The following is a 20,808-nucleotide window of genomic DNA, read 5'->3' on the forward strand; positions in this document are numbered from 1 at the left end:
TTACATGGTTTTCAGTCTGACTTCAACTGTGAACTCCAATGTCCACCCACACAGGTGCCCTTGGAGAAATGGGAGATGAGACCATGAATTTAGGGGGAGATTTAATTGGATGGAAATCTAAAATAATGACCTGTCATGGGTTGGAAATGGAAACGACCTCCCAGGTTATGAGGCGAGGAAGATGAAGCCAGATGCAGAGGCTGGAGAGATCAGCTGCAGTGTGCAGCACAGGCAGGGGACACTCCGTGAGTGTCCTTCCTTAGACAGGTTAATACTCAGCGTGAAAAATACATTTTGACAAAGAGCAAAAGAACCACCACTCATAAGCACATAACATGAGCCCAGCACTGAGCTAGCCTCAGCCCCTGGATCTCATTGAGGCCTTGATCAACTTGTGTGGTCAGTATTGTTTTTTGTTTTATTTTATTTTATTTTATTTTATTTTATTTATTTTTTTACAGACGGAGTCTTGCTCTGTCGCCAGGCTGGAGTGCAATGGCGCAATCTTGGCTCATTGCAACCTCCGCCTCCCATATTCAAGCGATTCTCCTGCCTCAGCCTCCCAAGTAGCTGGGATTACAGGCACATGCCACCATGCCTGGCTAACTTTTTCTATTTTTAGTAGAGACGGGGTTTCACCACATTGGCCGGGATGGTTTCAATCTCCTGACCTCGTGATCCACCCACCTCGGCCTCCCGAAGTGCTGAGATTACAGGCGTGAGCCACCACACGCGGCCATCAGTGTTTTTATACCCATTTTGGGGAGGGAAAAACTGAGCATCCCAAGGTGAAGTAACTTACTCAGGGCCATAGAAATGTGACCAAAATCAATCTTATTGACTCATTGTAAAAGCAACTCATTGCCTCTTAAATAGAGAAGAAAGACATCCTCCAGCTGTCCCTTGGGTTCAGACACGCTGGTCTATTTCACCCATGTCTACATGGCTCATCAGAATGCACATTCCTCTGCACCTTTAGGGTCCAACACCTCTATATTCAAGGGTTCCTAGACCCTTAAGGTCCCTAGCCCTTGATTTTCCCAGCCATATTTTAGAATTCATTTATGCCCCACGCACTCTGTTCTCCCAGTAACCACCGTGCATGGTGTACTTTAGGTGCCACATTTTTCACATGCATCTTTTTTTTTTTTTCAATTGGACTAGCAGCAATCCTGTGAAGATTATTGCATTTTAATCCCCATGTTGCAAATGAAAAAACTGAACCTCCTAGATGCCAAGTAATTTGCCTAAAGGCATCATGATAAAAATTATAAGCAACCTCTTGTTAGATGTCTATTCAAACCCCTGGTGCACAATTCCTCTCATTCTGTGTCTTTTTTTTTTTTTTTTTTTTCTGTGAGACAGAGTCTTGCTCTGTTGCCCAGACTGGAGTGCAGTGGCGCAATCTTGGCTCACTGCAACCTCTGCCTCCCGGGTTCAAGCGATTTTCCTGCCTCAGCCTTCCGAATAGTTGGGATTACAGGTGCCTGCAACCACACGTGGCTAATTTTTGTATTTTTAGCAGAGACGGGGTTTCACCATGTTGGTCAGACTAGCCTCAAACTCCTGACCTCGGGCGATCCGCCCACCTCAGCCTCCCAAAGTCCTGGAATTACAGGCGTGAGCCACCGTGCCCAGCCCATGTCTTTAGAATGAATCCAGTGGAGATAAAAGTGGCCATGTGGCTTCCACTTGGGGATTCTCAATGGGGCATAGGAAGCACTTCGGGTTTTTACACCTTTTCAGTTATTCACAGAGGTGAACAGATGACTGTAATCCATTGAGTGGTTCGATGACCAGGAACATACCGTGGGAAGACGCCAGTGCTGCACTGGGGTGAGATATCCCCCATGGTTAAGCAGCGGCGAGTAGATTTGGGTAGCCTGGTAGCCTCATGGCCTCATGGTCCCTAGAAGCTTTGCTAGGACAGCATCCTTCTCATGTTTGCTTTTGTCTATGCAAAACTTATGGTCTCCACACCCCCTCCGATGGTTGTTATTAAAAGCCAAATACCACAACCAACCTTTTCTTACAACCAATATAAGTTGGCTGTTTCCAGGACTCCCTTCCTCTTTCGGTTTTACCTGGCTGCTCAGTTTTCAGATATCACAAGTAATATGTGTTATTTATTTTGCATCTGCTCTTTGGTAGGCTATGCTGAACACGCTACATGAACGATCGTGTTTAATATTTATTCAGTCACCTGCTAGGAGACTGTATTCACTCACCTCCCATAAATGGGGACCCCAGGTTCTGAGGGGTGGCTGACTTTGCCCAAGGCCTCACAAGGTGCAGATCTGAGCTTGGACCTCCCTCTCCTGAGCAGCCATTTCTGCTTCATGCCCTGCTGCTTCTCATGGGCCAGCTGTGATAACCAAAGTCCTGTGGACCTGTTTCTACTTGAAATGCACTTTGCTTGCTCAGTTCAAGACCACATATACAAGAGAATGCCAACAAAGTTGCCCCAAGCATGTGAGGTCAAGTATCCTGAACCCAGAAGGGAGAAGATGCTGTCAAAGCAAAAGCAACCTCTTCCTTTCCTCCATGCAATATGCGAGTAAGTGGGAAGGACGCTGATGTTCCGCTGGGTAAAAGTGGCTGGTATTTAATGGAAGCTCATGGTTATGAGCCAGGCACCCTCCCCACTTTCCATGAACTGACTCTGTGGACCCTCATGGTGTCCTTGGGAGGGGGAACTATTCGTGTCTGCCTGGCACAGATGAAGAAAGTGAGACACAAACAGCCAGCCTCAGGCTGCCCAGCTAACACTGAGTGGATCTGGGATAGAAACAGAGCTTCCAGAGCTGGTTTTTGGAAATTTAGCATTTAGCCAACTGTTCACAATTTCTCCCTTTTCTGTAGGGTAAAGTTCTGACTCCTGAGCTGATGTTTGGGCCTTTCACAGTGTAACTCAACTTTCTCTCTGTGGCAGTATCCTACACTCTTCCAGCCACCAACACCACATGATGCTTCCTTTATCTCAGTGGATGCTCCCCATCTTATCAGCCTGGGAGAATTCAGACCTCTCTCCTGGGTCTGTGACGGGCACAAAAATGAGTTAAATGTAATTCCTAGTCTTTAGGAGCCTGTTGAGGAACACAGCCTAGCACACAATTAACCAGGCCACGCGGGAGCATGATCGGAATGCTGGGAAAGAAACCCTTGGCATGCTCTGAGCACAGCGAAGACAGGCAGCCACTGCTAACTCCTACAGCTTCATCGCAGAGGCGATTCGTGTTGGCCTTGAAGGCCAATGAGGATTTTGACAAGCAGAAAAGGGAGAATGAGTGGTACTCTAGAACAGAGCCCCAGAGGCTAGAATATGTATGGCCCACTTAAGGATGTGCAAGCTGGTTGCAGTTGTGAATCTAGGCACACCCTAACTTGTTGAATGCACAGGTCAAGAGAGGGCAAATTTGAGATTAGCTGCATTTTGCTTATTAAGGCAGCATGCGCAAGCAATCTGTTTCAGTCTGAAATTTACAGTCTGAATTAACAAGAGAGCATATCACGAAGGCAGCATGGGCAGAAAGCAAGAGTAAATCACTGCATTTATTGGCGACCCCTCTGCATTCCAGACAGATAGTGCCGCAGAGCAATTAGCTAAGAGGGGTTCCACCATCACAGTCGCTCCAGATTGAATGTCTCTTACCAGAATAGTGGTTCACCAGGTCCTCCAGGCACTGGAAGGTGAGCCTCGGGGAAATGTAGTACCAGTTGTTGGGCAGGCGGAAAATGCGGTAATGCTTTACCTGCCTGTGTCTCACCGACAGTGAGTAAAACCCTGCAGGAGGTGGAGGAAAAGTCAGTGGATTCCACCTGTCCTCACCCCAAGGCACGCAGCTAACCAGCCCACCACCACTGAGGCAGGGATACCTGCCCACCCTTGGGATACAACAGTGATGCTAGGACGCAGCCCTTCCTTCCACTAGACCCTTCTCTGTTTAGATGTTGCTTCCTGTTAGAGACTGCAGGAGTGTATTATTATGTCAAACCAGATGTGTTCATCATATGGTCCTTACAGGTTTTTAGGAGCACAGGTTTCATCCTCTTGTCTGTTTTTTTTTTTTTTTTTTTTTTTTGAGTCTGGGTCTTGCTCTGTCACCCAGACTGGAGTGCAGTGGCGCAATCTCAGCTCACTGCAACCGCCATCTCCTGGGCTCAAGGGATCCTCCCACCTCAGCCTCTGGAGTAGCTGGGACTACAGGCATGCGCCACTATGCCCGGCTAATTTTTGTATTTTTTGTAGAGATGGGGTTTTGCTACATTGCCCAGGCTGGTCTTGAACTCCTGGACTCAAGTGATCCACCCACCTCAGCCTCCCAAAGTGCTGGGATTACAGGCCTGAGCTACCGTGCCCGGCCTCGTCCTCTTTGCTTTTTGAGGCAAACACACTGGGGTGCTTCCACATCCTAAGGCCAAATGGAATGACTGTAGTGTGGTTGCAACTTGGAGCTCCAGGATCTGTGGTGGTTTTTGATTCCTTCCCGAGTACACTCCAAGATGTCATCCCTACTGTTTTTCAGCCCCTGTCCCACCAGCGCTGCCACAGCACACATTTGAACAGGTCCTTGCAGTTATGCCCCCTGTTTCTTTGTCTGTACTCTCTCTGACTTATGCTTAGTCTTCTCAGAAATTTGGAGCAGTTGAGTCATCTTTCTGGGTATCCGTAAGAACCACGTGAAAGGCGGGTTATTGCTCTTTGAGCCTCGTTAGAGCAATGACCTGGTGTGGGTTGGTAAGAGTAGAGCCGCGGGCATGTGCCTCGATTTCCCCAAGTGCAAAATGAGAGAATTGGATGTAGGCCATGTTTCAGGGTCCTCTCTTGCTCTATCTTCTGGGGTTCCAGGAGTAGAAAACACCCAAGAGACAGAGGAGAAAGGGAGCTGATTGATTCTTTGCTATCTCTGCTGGGCAGGGCTAAGCAATGGCCAAGAAATCTCTGTTAATTCTCAGAAAGATCATAGGAGGTATTGCCCCCAATTATTTTAAAGACGGGAAAACAGAGGCCTAGAGCCCCTGTGAGATATGGCCAGAGGCATGGGGCTTGGGAATGCCACTCTGGGGTGTGAACCTTATCCTCAGCACATCCCTCACAGTGCTCCAGGCCTGCCATGAGTCAACCCAGCGTGAGCCTTCCCGTAAGGTCAGCGGAACTGGGAGTGTGGTAAGCAGACCGAGGGTAGCAAGTAAAACATTGTCAGAGCTTTGCATACCCACGGTGGGCCTGCCACACCCACCCAGCTCCAGCACGACGGCACATCTGCCTGATGACATCTTTATTTTTAGATGAGCTGCGGCACCCACCCTGGGTTCTTCCTCCGTTTGGCCAGGCCAGTTTAGAAGTTTCTTTCTGAGTCGGGCCATCCTGCCTCCGGGGACCTCTAGGACAGGCACAGGATGTTTTGCTTTTGCATTGATCTTTCTGTCCCCCAGCATGTTTGGTTTTTATAGAGAAAAGTTGATCTTGGATTTTTTTTAATCATGTATATGGGGTCCCTGCTTTCTGAAAGCAAGGCTAGTGCCCATTTTGGTGAAGGACTCTAGCACCAGGTGGCTTTGGCACTTATTAGGTGCTGGAAAGTACTCTCAGATAGTGTGTTTTCTCTTATTTGATACTGAATGTACAAGAAGCAAGCCAAGAACTTGAAGATACCTTCTGAATTTTAAAAAAGCTATTATTATTATTTAGTCTGGGAAAATCCTAGCTGTGAAGTATTTGGGAATAAACACGGTACTCTCCTACTGTGAATCTCATGGTCTAGATCAGGGGGCCGAGGCTTAGAGAGAGAAGTGGTAACTTAGTAATTTGTAAGGCTAAAATTGGAACTTGGGACCCTTGCTTTGAATCGTGACAAAGAGCTCACTCTATTTATGTTTTTACTGAGGTACTTAATGCATATGATGCAAGGAAATTGTAATGCTAGAGAGGATGGTGACTGTGTGTGAGAACACATCTGATTCTCTGAGCTGTCTGACTTAGTTACAGAGCACAGAAGAAACTGACATCGGGACTCTCTGTGCAGCAAGAGCAACACAAACATTATTACATTTGAATTTCACTACAATCTTACAAGGGAGGGGTGTTCTCTCCATTTCACAGATGAGAACACTGAGTTCAGACAAATCAGTCACAGAGCTTGACAGCACAGACCAGGCTTGTACCAAAGGCTATGTTCTATCTGCCCAGCATCTGCCTACACACTGCATTCAGTTTTGTTCTCAGTTGCTGGAAAAATTTCCAGCAGGAGCCATCAGGCCTGATGTTGGCCAGGCCCGTGGCCGTGCCCAGCCGGCTCCCCACTGCCTGTCTCTAGTCTCCTTGCTTCTCCACTGGCCTCCCCAGCAGCGTGTGGGCTGCAGGGAGCTTAACTACATCGGATCGATTTGCATGGACGTAGGAGGAAGGAAAATGAAGCCGTATAATGAGTCAGCCGGGAACAAAACATGCTTGTCTGCCCCAGACGGGGAAAGATGAGTTGGGGGCCACTCACCTTTCTTGGTCTCACTCTCCCTGATCATGAAGGAGCCGACCTTTGTGTCTGGCAGCTGCAGCAGCTCCTCGGCCTTGTCTCTGCCCAGACCCTCAAACAGCCAGCTGGAAAGGAGGAAGACAGCCGTTAGGATCCGGAACAAGCCCTCCCCCAGGAAAGGCGGGAATGGGCCTCCCACCATACTAAGCACTTGAAAGCTAATCCTCATCTCCACCCACTAAGACAGGTAGCATTATCTCTCTTTCACAGACAAGAATACTAAGGGTTCCAGTGATTAAGTAATTTGCTCAAGATACCATGTCAGCAGTTGATAGAGTTAAAATTAGAATGCATTTTTCTGGGACATCCAATTCCATAACCACCATACTTCACTGCTGCTCTTCCTTTTATTTGTGTGTGTGTGTGTGTGTTTTTTTTTAATGGAGTCCTGCTCTGTCACCCAGGCTAGAGAACAGTGGTGTGATCTTGGCTCACTGCATCCTCCACCTTCCAGGTTCAAGTGATTCTTCTGCCTCAGCCTCCCAAGTAGCTGGGATTACAGGCATGCACCACCACATCCGGCTATTTTTTGTATTTTTATTAGAAATGGGGATTCACCATGTTGGCTGGGCTAGTCTTGAACTCTTGACCTCAAAGCCATCTACCCGCCTCAGACTTCCAAAGTGCTGGGATTATAGGCGTGAGCCACTGTGCCCAGCCCTGCTCTTCCTATTTGATATGTTAAGGGATGTGATCACCTCTATTAGATTGGTAGCCTCATAGGGTCATAATTATGTCACTCCTCCTGGGTCTTCACTACCCCCAGCTCCCACCAGCTGCAGCCCCATATCTTCAGCATGAAGGCGTTGATGGGTGCTTGCTAATGAATGAACAGCTCCAGGGCGAGCAACTGATGTAGAAGAGTCATGTGATTCCCATCTCTTTCAGAACGTGACTCGCATGGCAGCTCCTGCTCCACTTTTGTTCACCTTCATCATCCTAAGCATGGAAATGGCATCTGATATTCAGTTTTAAGATCATGAATACTAAAACTTGCAGAATTCCAGTCTTCAAAGGATTCAGGTGGTTATCTCTGTTTTGCAAGATGAGCGTGTGGCACGTAGAGTCCTCCTCTGGACGTGAAGAAGTAACTTAGTGTTTATCAGTGGCTGCCTCCTTTCTTTTCCATTTCCAATATGCTGTGCATTTCCTTGCCAACTTCTGGCCTCGGTAACTTGACAGATGAGGATAACGTAACTCCAGGAGGTGAAGCAACTTTTCCAAGACCCTCACATGGAAGGAGGGAAGCAAAGATTTGTGCCCAGGTGTGCAGGACTCCAAAGCCACCCAGGAGGCTGCAGAGGCCTCACAGGCACGACTACAGGAGAAAGCAGGGTGCTTATTTTCTCATCGGTTGAGCCTACTTTCCTAAGATTTATCTTGTTCGTCTTACCCATTTTTCAAGGAAGGCACATAAGCATTTTTGGCAGTAAGGATTCTGTGTGTTTCTGGATAGGCATTTGATTAGAATATAGCTAATATTTATCGAGTGCTTACTGTAATGCTTGGCATTGCTCCAAGGACTATACATGTATCATTATATCTTATTCTCCTAACAGCCCTACATTTTGATCATATTGTCATATATTATTATCCCTGTCGTTCTATGTTATGATCTCTACTTGACAGGTGAGGAAAGGGAACTGATGCATAAAAAGCTTGTTCACTGGCACACAGCCAGTATGACAGAGGCAGGATTTGAACCTAGACACACTGACTTCTAGTCTCTGCACTGTGCTGTGCCCTCCGATAACATTTCCCAGCTGTTTACCACTCTGTGCCAGGAAGACCATGTTAGAGCTGAAAGGTCCAACTTCCTTCATTTTACTGAGGGAGAAGTTGAGTCCCAGAGAGCAGAAGAGATAAATTAGCTCAAGGTTGCTCCTTTCCTTATTGACTGGGTTGGGAGCAGGAATATCTCTTCTTGACCCAGTGCCTTCCTTTCCACTATGAATGCTGGAAACTTTGTTCCACCTTATGAGTCAGCAGCATAAGCATCATGCTTAATTGATGCCATTTGAGAAACGTACTCACCCATGGTAAACTCTGGCCACACATATTCCAGGGATGTAACTCTCTCGACCAGTGCTAAGAGAAATAGCTTTCCACCAGCCCCCTTCACTGTGAGAACAAGAACAGAGAACACAGAGATAAGTAAATAGCAAAACCAAAGGATGAATGAACAGAGTAATCAGATTTGACCCAGGACAGGTTGGAACATTCCTCTTTTAAGATCTGTCACTGGCCACGTTAACCCAAATTCCATCATCTGAAAATCTCCTTTTTAAAGTATATGTGTCCAGTGGATAGCCCTCCATTGCAAGCCAACTGGGAAACCCTCCCGTGTGCTCGAAATAGCTGCTTTTCAGGGTTTAGCAGTTAATGTTCCCAACTGTTGGAGGCTTTTTAAAAATAAATCTTTACTATATTGATTTATACTCTGCAGTATAACCAAATATAGTTTCAATTATCTGCATCAATGAAGATCTAAATAAAAGGAGCTCAGAACTCCTGTCGTGTTCTATAGCCCATATTGAATCAGACTGCAGAGGTAAGAGGAGAGAAGGCAAATCTTTTATATTTCTCATCCAAAGGATTTCCAGGCCCCGGGGCTGCCTTCCCAGTCTTCATTCCTACATAGCATCAACACTGCACATGTGGTGGGAGATAAGAAGAATATGAGAAGAGGTTGGATCATAAAAGATCTCAAAAGTCAAGTTAAGGAATTTAAATTTGATCTACCAGGCAGTGGAGAGCTGTGGAAGGTTCTAGAGCACTGGCCACATTAAAGAGGAGGGTTGCAGTATGGGTCAAATTTCTCACCTTGTAATGGGACCAGGACTCATGTGGACCTATACCAGTCTAGCTAAAAATCAAATACTTTTCACCCAAACCAAGTTTATCCTATTTTGAAGATTGCACAAGTTTTGGAGAGCTGACTCACTCAGAAATCACACGCAGTTTCTCCCCTCGGCGGAATATCGGGGGACTGATGTCAGGAGATGGGTAGTCACTCAGCACGGCAAGGAAGTCGCTATCAAGTCCTGGGGAAACAAAGGCAAAGGGGCAGGTTGCTTTTTATTCACAAGGAGCTTAAAGGTAGCCTTGGGAGGGAGGGTATGAAGATGAGATTTTCCAGCAGGAGATACCTTTCTTGTTTTGAACCACCAATTTACAGCAAGGTCCTCTCTTCAGACATGGCTCTGCAGGGTGTGCGTACGAGCCCTGAGGATCAGTGACATACTCCTATTCTTAAGCCTTCCTTGGCCCTGATGTTCCCGTCTGAGAAATGGAATCCAGAGGCTGTGAGATGAGTCACAGGGGCTGGTTTCAGGCCCTGTTCTGAGTCTACTAGCCTCACTCTCTCCGTCTTTAAAATGGGACTAACAATACCTCATTCCAGGGTCCTTAGGAGAGGAGATGAGAGTATGTTACACCACATACATTCCCCTAAGTTGCTATAACAACACCCCTTCTCATTACCAAAGCCTCGGGTGTCCACTCTGAGACCCAGAGTTGTTATATCTGTGACATTTTCGGGGAAAGGGTGTCAGGAAAAATGAGTTCTGAGGACACATTAGGACCATGAGGTGGTAACTCTGAGGTTAAAGAAAATACTTATTTCTTGCAGAACATAAGGCCCCACGCTGGGCATTTATTTAATAGGGACATTTGTTGAGGGTGGAGGTGGTGGAAGAAAAATTTAGTACTTTTCCTGATAGTGTATTGAAAGGAATTCTGATGAAGTTTTGAGAAGGAAAGAGGGCTGTCTGGCTCCTGACCGTAGAGGAGAGACAGTGATTTTGCTTTTTGACACTAAGTGATACATCTGCTTCTATCCTTAGTGATCTGACGTAATTCAGATGCATTAGATGCAGGGTAATATTTGAATACATTTTGGGGGGAAATAATAAGATGTCTTCCATATCAGCAAATGCAGTTATTATTTGCTGTGACTTTCATCGCTGGCTGGGACTTTGAACTTAAAATTCTGGGTAACATCATCTGTTCATTCATTCGGCAGCTACTTACTGAGCACCTGTCGTGAGTCAGCATAGGTGAGCAAAGCAAGCCCATTCTTGCTGCTCTCATGGAGCTCACGTTCTACAGGATACATAAATAGTCATGGGAGGAACTGTTCCCTGGTTCGCTCACCCCAAGAAGATCTGGAGAAATCCCAGCACTCAGGCTTGTGGGCTCCGTGGCCCAAACAAGCCACTTCCTAGGATCCACATAACCCCAGATCCTGCCTCTTACAACTCATATGTCTTGCAGCCTCTAAGTCATAAGCCTCTCGGGCAGACTAAGTCTAAAGGGAGATTAAAGAGTAGAATCAGTGAGAAAGATGAGTGAGGTTTTGAGTGAAGGTTATGCTTATCAATTGATAAATGAATTAGAAGCCAGTGATCATGGTGGAACAGTGCAGTCGAATGTATTGTTCATTTGGGGAAGCTGAGTCGCTGACAATAAGCCATGTAAAAGCAAGAGTTTCTGGATGTGAGACAGAAACCAAGAGTGTTATTTAGTGGCTTTCTAAGTCTTGGAAAGGGATCAGGGCTTTTGAGAAACAGTTATGTCGGGATGTAAAAGGGCCAACCCAGCCAGACCACTGACCTGTCCTGCTGCAGATCTTCCCCAAGCCTGTGGGGGCAGCTCCCTCACATTCTGCTTTGCTGAATTCAAAAAAGGGATTCTTCCCTGTGTTGCTTTGACTTCACCCCAGTAAGTAGGGGCAGCGTTACAGTTGTGTTAAGTTTGAAGCCAGAAGTCCCAAGGTCTCACAAAGGGCAAGTTCACGTTCAGTGGGGCATAAAGTTTATGCAAATTTGGCAGTCCTCTTTGAGAAAAAATACACAATTGCAAGTACAAAATGAGGGACAGATCCCAGGAAGGTGCTGTACCAACAAGGGGGTCTCAGGCATATGATTTGTTTGACTTCCTGGCAAATCTGCCCAGAAGCTGAGTCTGACTTTGCCACTCACTGAGTGGAACGCCTCCTTCTTCTCTTGGGCCTGGGTTTCCTAGTCTAGAAAATGAGAGGTTGAAAAGCACCTTCAAGATGGAAATCCGTCTTCCTGGACTAATGGCCGCCACATATGAAAGGGCTGTATATTACTGTGGTACTCTGCTGCCTCGGCTACATGTGATAGGCCTTTCTCCAACTTGCCAGGTGCCCTGGTTCTCAGAGCCTCCGCACAGGCTGTTCCCTCTGCCTGGAACACACCCTGCTCTTCCCTCCCTCACCCCTCCCACCTGTGTTAACTCTAAACTCACCTCTGCAGAGGCTCCTGAGGAGGCCCAGCCTTCCTGCTGTACTAATTCTTCCTCTTGGCCCCTAAGATTTTCCTCTGAAGCGGTTACCCCAGGTTGCATTTTCCCATTTGTGTGACTGTCAGGGGAATGCCCATCTCTCCCCACCCCTGGCTGTGAGTTCCAGGAGGGCAGAATACCGGTGTCTTCTGTGTCTGTAGCCTGTGCCACACCTGTTTTATAAAGGATGCTCAAAGCAGTCTTACTGAATGTGCAGAGCGGTCCCTGTGCTGCAGTGTCCCTTAAATACAGCTGTCAAGCTGCAGTTTTAAAGCAGATCCAGGCAGAAGGAAACCTGATTTGTGGGAGGCAGCTGGGTAGGTGGCCATTGTGGAACCAGCCCCTTGTGAAAAACATGTTGAAATGGAGAGGCACAGAGTGTGTCCTCTGTGACAACAATAGAACCTTGAGGTAGATGGTGTGTCTACAGAGGGGTTTGAGGTTTAATGTCAAATTCAAGATTAAGACTGTGGAACAGAACAATTGTCTTTCCTAACATTAAAAACAAAAACCAACAGAAACAAAAACAAAAGCAAAATCCTATTATAAAAACCACCGTTCCAATGAGGGAAAGGCAGGCTTAAAGGGTTGGAGAGTTTCAATTTCACAATAACAAAGTTAAGTTTCCTGTGGAATTTCCGTAATAGTGATGTTTTGATAGCTATGGCACTTAAACATCACTGAGGAAACTTTGCATCTGGGCTCTTGCTTAAGGGTCAGATAACCTGTGCCTGATCCTTTGCAAGAGATTTCACCTCTCTTTATCATGACCATTAGCCAAACGGGACAGAGTCACTGGGAAGGTATTACAGTTTGACTTGTACTTCTGTGGGGCAGGGTGGCCATTCTAAGCAAGGCCTGGTGCCAGGATCCCTTCAAAGTCTTCCCTGAGCTTTGGTTGCTACAGAAAAATAAATGCAATGTAGGAAATTTAAGTTTGTTGGTAAAGGTGAAACATATTATCATCTACTCCCAGAACTCCTTAGCTTGATGGAGAGCTCAGCGTTTGAATTCAAGCAGAGATAACTGAGTGAGGCAGAGAAGAGGACAGCTGAGGAAGTCAGTGGAATTATTGCAGACCTAACATAAGGAAACAAATTAAATGAAGACATAAGCACTGCACATGAAAGAAGAAACCCGGAGAGAATTTTGGGGAGAGAAAATGGGGCTTTGAAATCAATCAGAACTGGCTAACATCCCGCCTCCCCCACTACATAGTGGTGCAATTTGGGGGGAGATTTATTTTTAACTAATCTGAGCTTGATTTCTTCATGAATAAAAAGGGAAAATGCCAAAATATGCCTCATAGGATTGAGTGAAGGATTCATGATGTATTGCATATCAGGGCCTGCCTTAGTAAGTGGAAGGTAATATTATTTTCATGGAGAGCAGGGTCACCAGACCACAACTCGAGACCAGTGTTAGCCAATAACTTTCTAAAATTTGCAAACTAGTAGTGTAAACTTGAAAATTGCTTACTCTCTAAAAATGAACTCCACTTGGTGAGAACAGAAGGTGAAATTCAAAGGACCAAATATTTGCTGATAGCTCAACTTAAGAATGTCAGGTTAAACAAAATGTATAAAAGCATAAAACAGGAAACGAATTCACAAAGGGGAGGGACCCAGGCAGGCCTTACGGGACTTAGTCAAGAGAGGAGAGACCCTTTTGTAAATTGTCGTTCCTTGGTGCTGCATGACCATTTCTTTTTAAATACTAAGAACATTCTCAGTCACTCCCACTTGTAACTGTCTAGTAAAACTAGTCATTTGTCACTTCCAGTGCCCTGCCCAGCCCTACAGAAAATACGTGATCATTTAAGGGTGAAGAAGCCAAAGCTGGGAGAGTTTTAGTCACATATCTAGGGAAAAGCATGAAGATTTCGAAGCCCGGGGTCCTTCACAGAGCCACACAGCTCTCCTTGTCACTTAATCTCCAAGCTTTCCTCAACCCACACTTGACCCTTAACAGGGGAGACAAAGGCAGACTCCAGCTGAGTCTTCAGGGTTAGCATGAGCAGCTCAGGGCAGCTGGTGGGTAGGGAGCTGTACAGCCCAGGAATTGTAGCCTCTTGTTTTGCATGCCCTGGAGTCATGCCTAAACTCATGGTCTCTTGAGGGGTCAAAGCAGGCCTGACTTTTAGTGTCTTCTTCAGGCCACACACACACACACACACAGGATTATACATGCAACTACCCAATCACACAGAGCTGGGCCGGGTAGAAAGTCTACCAAGTTCTGCGGGTCACGGTGAACCAGGCTTGTGAGCCCTCTTAGTCATATGTAAACGGCTCTGTTTGAGACCAAGTAACCCTCAAAGCTCTTTTCTGCCCATGCCTTGGTTTTTCCATATGTTAGTGGGGACAGATTGGAACTGCACAGACCTGGAGGCTTTTCAGGGTCAGTCTCAACTCTCTTAGATGCTAGAGGGATATAGGCAGGGCTAGCATAGAACAGAAGCAAGAAATAGTTAAAATGAATATTTTGGACTGCATTGACTCAGAATGTGCTTTGCTTGGGCACCCAGGGCTTCTCAGACTTCCATTGTTTTCATACCACCATCCCCTTCCTCCCCCTCCTCGTCATCACCAGCAGCAGCAGCAGCAGGGAGCACAGCTCTGAGGGGAACCAGGCACTGGGCCGTGGTGGTACCCAGGTTACCCCTGAAGTCCTCACGCCTCCCTGTGAGGTTGATAGATTGAAACTCCCTTATTTTGAGTATGAGGAAATAGAGGCACCGTGAGGTCCAAAGACCGCTCAAGAGCACACAGCCAGGAAGTTGAGTGCCAGGTTTCAAAACCAGGTCTCCCTGGGCAGGGCAGGGCGTGGCTGTGTCTGGACCACTCAACTCTCCTTTGTCATAGTCGACAGCACTAGTTACTTGATAATGCCTTTTTAAAAATTAATTTACTTAAAAAAAGCTTGAGTGCTATTCTAAGCAATGTGACATCATGGATTTCTCAGGCTAGTTATATATTTTATGACGTTCATCAATGTACAATGATGTAAAAGTTGAATGATCATGTTCCGGCTAAGGCCATCTCATGTATCAGCAGCGAGGTTAGACGCAAATAGAAAAAAGGGATCTGGTCCAAGATTTGACACAGATTCACTGTCTGTGGGACCCCTTGCTAGGGTACTTGAGCATCTGTGTCACTAAATCTGGTGGCCAGGCACATTCTCAGTCACTCGAGAGCAAGCCTATCCTCTCCCAGAACATGTGGGCTTCTTGAAACCCTGTCCTTTTCAGGCGCACACTGAGGTGGGGAGATGGACCTTGGAGTCAGACCACCTGGCTTTGAATTCCAGCTGTCTCGTCTGAGCTGTATGGCCTCAGGCAAGTCATTTAAGCTTCTTGTACCTCAGATTCTCCAACTGCAAAACAGAGATGATAATAGGCAGAAGCCTCGCGGGGCTGTGAGAATCGAGTCTGTGATAGCACTGGGCACTGTGTCTGGAGGCGGTGAGCACCAAGCGACTCTAATCATTCCCATTTTACAAAGGAGGACAGAGAGACTAAGGAGATAAACTCTTTCTCATCTCTCGTTGTGTGTCAGTGCAGGGGCAGTACTAAAAGCTGGTCTGTGGTCTGCAAGCTTAAGGGATTACAGGGTCCCCAGGGACTCGTAGGAAATTCAGCTGGCGGCTACCTCCCACCATCCCCAGGTTCTGATTAGTAGGCCTGGGGGGGGACCCAGGAATCTGCATTGCAACTACTTCCCAGGGGATTCTGATGCAGGTGGTATGAGGACCACTTGCTGAGAAGCTGCAAGCTGGGTTTGAGAGGTCCCTACCTCCTTCTTCCTTCCCCGAGTCCCACCCGCCCCCTTCTCTCCACTGGGCAACTATGTAAACAGCATTATTTCTACCCTTGCACGGGCAGAAAGGGGTCTGTGCTGCTGCCTCTGTTGGTGCCTCTTCAGGTCAGGGTGATAAGAAGAGAAAGAACAAAGAGGGGAAAAAGATCACAGCAGAGAGACAGAGTGCTCATTTTAAGGTGGAAATATGCCATTTCCTGACCACAGCGGGACTTCCCTAGGTTGTATTAAAAAATCCTGTACTGCCCATGTCTGGTACAGAAGCATGCATAGAATTTTAGAGAAAATGAACATTTTGGGATGATTTCAAAGTTACAGAACTACCAGTTTCACCACTTTAAAACTTTTGGGGAATGGCCATTTAGATATAGCCTGGTACAGTCAGGTAACACTAAATGGAGTTTTTAGAAGTTTCCACACCCTTCTTTGCTGGTGCCTGCACTGCATCATGCTGTTGCTTTGAGGAGGGACTTGTTCCAGATCTCTGGGGCGGGCCGAGTGACTCACCTAAAGTCACACAGCTTCCACAGACCATTACTGGAAGTTCAGTGAGGGCCTTCTGCCTCTGAAACTTGTTCTGTTTCCCTCTAGTCCTGCTTCCTTTTGTCGGTTTTATGACATTAGTTCCTGAGAAATCAACTGATCAGAAATGTTCTGAAAAGCTTAGTTTAGGAAAAAAAAAAAAAAAAAAGACAAATAGGCAAAGCCATATTCCAAGGTGTTCACAGTCCTGGCTTGGGAGAAGAATGATCTCCCAAAAGGCCAGAAAACATGGTTGTCTGAAAGTGTCCAGGCTGGCCTCTGTGTGACTTCTGTGCAGGGCCAGGGTCTGTGGTGCCTTTAACTCTCTGACGCTGAAGCTAACTGAGAGCTGGCTCTAATGGCACATTGGCCTAAAGCAACGAGCGAGACCTGCACCGTCTCCTAGGTTACTCATTTGAGGGTAACCGGATGAGCAACCACAGGAGCATTAGCTGAATAGGAGCTCACTCCATAAAAACCCTGACCCTGTGCATGAGGCAGATGGGAACTACTTAATACAGCATCACTGCACCGCCTTCCCCTCCCTCACTCAAGTTAGGTACAAGAGAAAGAGGAAATAACGTTAGGACCAATGATCGGGGGAACGTTTCAAGGCTGGGGGTTGGAAAAGCAGCCCACCAGCGCTTGATGTGGTTGCCTGGATCACAAATGGGGTATGACCGGGGGAATTCTCTTCACCAGGGGGTGGAGGGGTGGGGAGACCCCTCTCTCTATCTCTGTTCTAGAGGTGACCTCCCACCCACATAATGGAAAAAAATAAACTTATTTCATGACAATTTGCATTGAAAAGTTGAAGGCAAATGAGCAAATCTTGGAGGCTGTTTTCATGAGGTTCGCTCAAGCATGCTGCCCCTCTGCCCCAGGCTGAGAGGTGGCGACCTAAGATGGGTTCGGTGGGTGGGTGCGTCCCCAGCCTGCCTGGTCCCAGGGCCCTGTGGTGTCAGTTTTCTAGCGGTGGTTATGACCAGAGGAGGAGGCTGTGACCAAAGTCAGTTTGGAGAGGGTGAGAAAGAGCCCGGCATTGTCCCGACAGCAGCAGCAGCAGCAGCAGCTTAGCCGCCCTGCATGTTGCACACTGTTCTGAGTGTGGCACGGGAGGTAGAGGGCTGCTGTCCGCAGGGCCCTGAGGGCACATGCTCTGTTCCACCTTGTAATCTGGTTCCACCTCCTCGGTCCTGGGGAATATTCTTTTTGTTTATCCCTCTTCCTTTCGGCTTGGGAAGGGGAGTTACTTCACCAGATAAATAAGAGCCACTAGTATTGTTCTGCATCTGACTTGAAAGGGGTGTGGGGTGGCTGGGTCTTGGCGTGCCGGCTTGGGGGCATCTGAGGCCATTAGACCACACGAGCTGGGCCTGTCCATTTTGGAAGCGGTGAGAAGGTTCCTTTGTGAGTGAGCCACAGAAGTCATGAAATGCGTAGTACCTGGAGGCAGCGCAGGAACCTGGCACAGTCCACTCCCCTGTCAAGCTGGGCAGACAGGGCAGCCATCTGTGCCAGTGAACTCCTCCCAGTGCAGTGCTGCAGGGGCTGCTGGGAACCATGTGTGGTCACCCCTGCTAGGAGATGGGACACCAGACCCCAAATGCTACCATGTAAGGTGAGAAGTAGAAGTGTCCAAGGTGCCCCCCAGCCTTCCTAACCGTCCCTTTCCCAAGACCCCAGAAGATGAGAATTATGGACTAGGAATCAGAGGAAATAAAGGTCAGGCCATTAGAAGGGGCCAGCATAGCTGAGCCCAGAGCATGGTGGATTTGATGTTCAGCCTTTGCCCATCGTTCACTGGTGTTCCCTCCCAGGCCTCTGACCAGTTGCTGAGGGACTCTTTGTAGCTTTGAGAATCTAGCCAAACCTGACATCTCTCCAAAAAGCTGACTTTTGCCATCACTGATTGACCTGCAATATTAGGCTCTTCCCCTGAGAATGCCTGTTACCTTGCAGTCCCACCAATGGGACATAGGATTCCTTTGTTTTCAGGAAGATGTCACGACGGTGCCTAGCTTAGAAAAGTAACACAGATCCAGCTCTTGCGGGGCTAACTATATGGATGATATTATATTATGGGCTGCCAGAGTTTGGTAAACAGGAGTCTAGATTTCAGAATCAGATGAGCCTGAATTGGATATTTATCAGCAAATGCCCAATGATGTGGATCCCATTCCCTTTGTGAGGCTCAGTTTCCCTACCTGGAAAATAAAGGGATTAAACCAGCTGATCTTGGAGATCCATCTCAAAATGCCAAAGATTTGACATCCTTCAGGTGTGCCAAGCATCCAATCCTTTTCATCTTTTAAATATGAAATATTTGAACCACAAACAAAACTAGAGAGACGGATATAATGAGCCCTTCAGTACCCGTTGCCCCATTTAAGTAGTTATCAGCATCCACCAATGCCCAGTCTTTACCACAGGCTCTTGTAGCACAGACTTAAGCATCTCACCAAAGAAGCCAGACTTACCCTCTGGGTTGGGCAGGGGCCTCTCGGCAGGTGCAGGGGCGGATTTCATGCTGTTTCCCATTTCTTTCTTTTTCCCTGGGGCCGCTGGTGATGCCCAGAGCCTACGGTATAGGAGACAGACGGGGAAAGTCAACCGTGCCCTGAGCCCTCCAAGTGGAGAATGACCCAGTTTAGAGAGCATCATGCATCATTTTTCTGGCAGCTTGCTTCTTGAAAGGCGGCTGTTTATATGTGAAGACGAGATTGGTGAAGATTGGTTACTTTTGCGCAGTTCAAGTTCTTTTATCAAGGGAATGACAGAAAAACCACAGAAAGGGAAGTTGCTAGCAAATGCTGTTGGTGGCAAAAGTTTCCATTCCTTCGCACCCTCGCTGAGGATGGTAAGCAGCCACAGCAGGGTTTGTGTGAGAAACCAAGCAGCATTTCAGGTGGCCCAGAAAGTATCTCCACTCAGGGGCCCTCACCATCAACTCTGTGCACCAGGAATTCAGAGTACAGAGCTGTGTGTCTGTACAACCAAAGGCATGAAGACAAGGTACTTTCTGCTGCTACTTTTTGTCATCCGTTTGAGTTTGTCAGCATGCTTTAACAAAGGATGAAAGGGGAAAACGTCCTAACAATTCTGCGTACCGGCTGCATGCTGCTGGAGCCCTTTCACATCGACTGTTACGTTTGATCATTGTAAAGTCCTTGCATCATGCTTAAGCCTATTGTGCAGTGAGGGAAACTGAGTCTCAGAGGGGGTAAGTGACTCGTGTGAGGTCACATGGCAAGTAATTGTTGAGCTGAGATTTGAACCACTGATGCTAAATCTCTGGGTTGCTCCATAACAGTTTCCAAGGTAACCACCCAGGCTTAAATTCTCGCTGTGTACTTATAAGCTAGATGACTACGGGCAAGTCATTAACCTTTTCTGTTTTTGTTTTTTTGAAACGCAGTCTCACTCTGTCGCCTAGGCTGGAGTGCAATGGCATGATCTTGGCTGACTGCAACTCTGCCTCCCGGGTTCAAGCGAATCTCCTGCCTCAGCCTCCCAAGTAGCTGGGATTACAAGCACACGCACCACACCCAGCTAATTTTTGTATTTTTAGTAGAGACAGGGTTTCACCATGTTGCCAGGCTGATCTTGAATTCCTGACCTTGGGTGATCTACCTGCCTTGGCCTCCCAATGTGGTGGGATTACAGGCGTGAGCCTCTGTGCCTGGCCAAGTCATTAACCTTTTTCTAATCATTTGGGAGGACACTAATCGAACGAACAGTGTTGGGTTGTGGTTACAAAATTAACTGAGATAAAGCATGGGAACCACTTTGAACATGGCCTGGCATAGAGTACATGTTACTTATTACTCTGTTTACTGATTGTCCTTAATGATAAAAGTTCCAAGTCTAGACCTTCATACGACTATTTTGGAAAGAGACATAGATTGTCAGAGAATAGGGTTTTAGGGAAGCCACATTCCCTCTGGATGGTAGAAGCACGGAGAGGAAGCCCACATCCATAAACAGAGCTCTCTCTGCTTTGTGGGGTCAAAGAGAAGAGATGGAACAGGGTCGCCCCGTCGGCCTCTAGCCCAAATGGAAACTAATCTCCCACCTACCTGTGTCTGCAGCTCCGGATCGAACCTTATGAAGGGCACAAAAGTCAGCCCGTCCAACTCCCACCCTGGCCTTGAATCCTGTCTCCATGCCCTATGTGTACAGGTTCTGGAAAGAAGTACACTCTCAGATGAAGGCCCTGCCCAGGCTGAGGGAGGTCTGCACAGCTCCCTGATTTAAGGGAAGGGGCGGTGTGAGCTGAGACTCCTACTATATTAAGAAACAAGGAACACCAAAATGAGAGTTGTTTAAAAGTCCATGTATCTTAGACATTTACATGAATAACTTGTCACTTACTACTCAAGCTAATGCTTAGTGATATTCCCAAGACAATGACAAGGCCTGCAAAAGCTATAAACTCATAGTGCACCACAGAAGGGTTGGCTAGAACGGACAGCATGTTTAAAGTGAAGTGCAAATCCCATCCTTTTTGGATCCTATTGATCTTTGTGACTAGAAAAGAGGATGCCCTTGCAAATTTAAGGATCGGGCCCTTCTTTCTCCACTCTTGCCCCTACCATCCTCACAAACCAGAAAAACATCCACAC

General features: G+C 47.1%; 2 protein-coding genes across 8 annotated transcripts in view; one reads left to right on the plus strand and one right to left on the minus strand.

Annotated features, from left to right (window-relative positions):
• TG (thyroglobulin) overlaps positions 1-20,808 on the plus strand; it is a 275,111-nt gene that overhangs the window by 176,184 nt on the left and 78,119 nt on the right. The window lies entirely within an intron of this gene.
• The window catches only part of SLA (Src like adaptor), a 66,884-nt gene that overhangs the window by 4,723 nt on the left and 41,353 nt on the right, over positions 1-20,808 (minus strand). For 5 of the 7 annotated variants that reach the window (XM_045398727.2, XM_045398726.2, XM_045398723.2 and 2 more), the window contains 5 exons: positions 18,664-18,764; positions 9,478-9,577; positions 8,568-8,654; positions 6,495-6,598; positions 3,653-3,784 (listed from right to left, as the gene is read on the minus strand). In XM_045398727.2, the coding sequence (XP_045254662.2) occupies positions 3,653-3,784; positions 6,495-6,598; positions 8,568-8,654; positions 9,478-9,577; positions 18,664-18,724 (484 nt within the window). In that variant the 5' untranslated portion in view covers positions 18,725-18,764. Of the gene's footprint in view, positions 1-3,652; positions 3,785-6,494; positions 6,599-8,567; positions 8,655-9,477; positions 9,578-18,663; positions 18,864-20,808 lie in introns of those variants that run through there. The other 2 variants (XM_005564113.4, XM_045398729.2) reach the window with 2 other exon arrangements.

The sequence above is a fragment of the Macaca fascicularis genome, chromosome 8 (assembly GCF_037993035.2).
Source record: "Macaca fascicularis isolate 582-1 chromosome 8, T2T-MFA8v1.1".
NCBI lineage: Eukaryota > Metazoa > Chordata > Mammalia > Primates > Cercopithecidae > Macaca > Macaca fascicularis.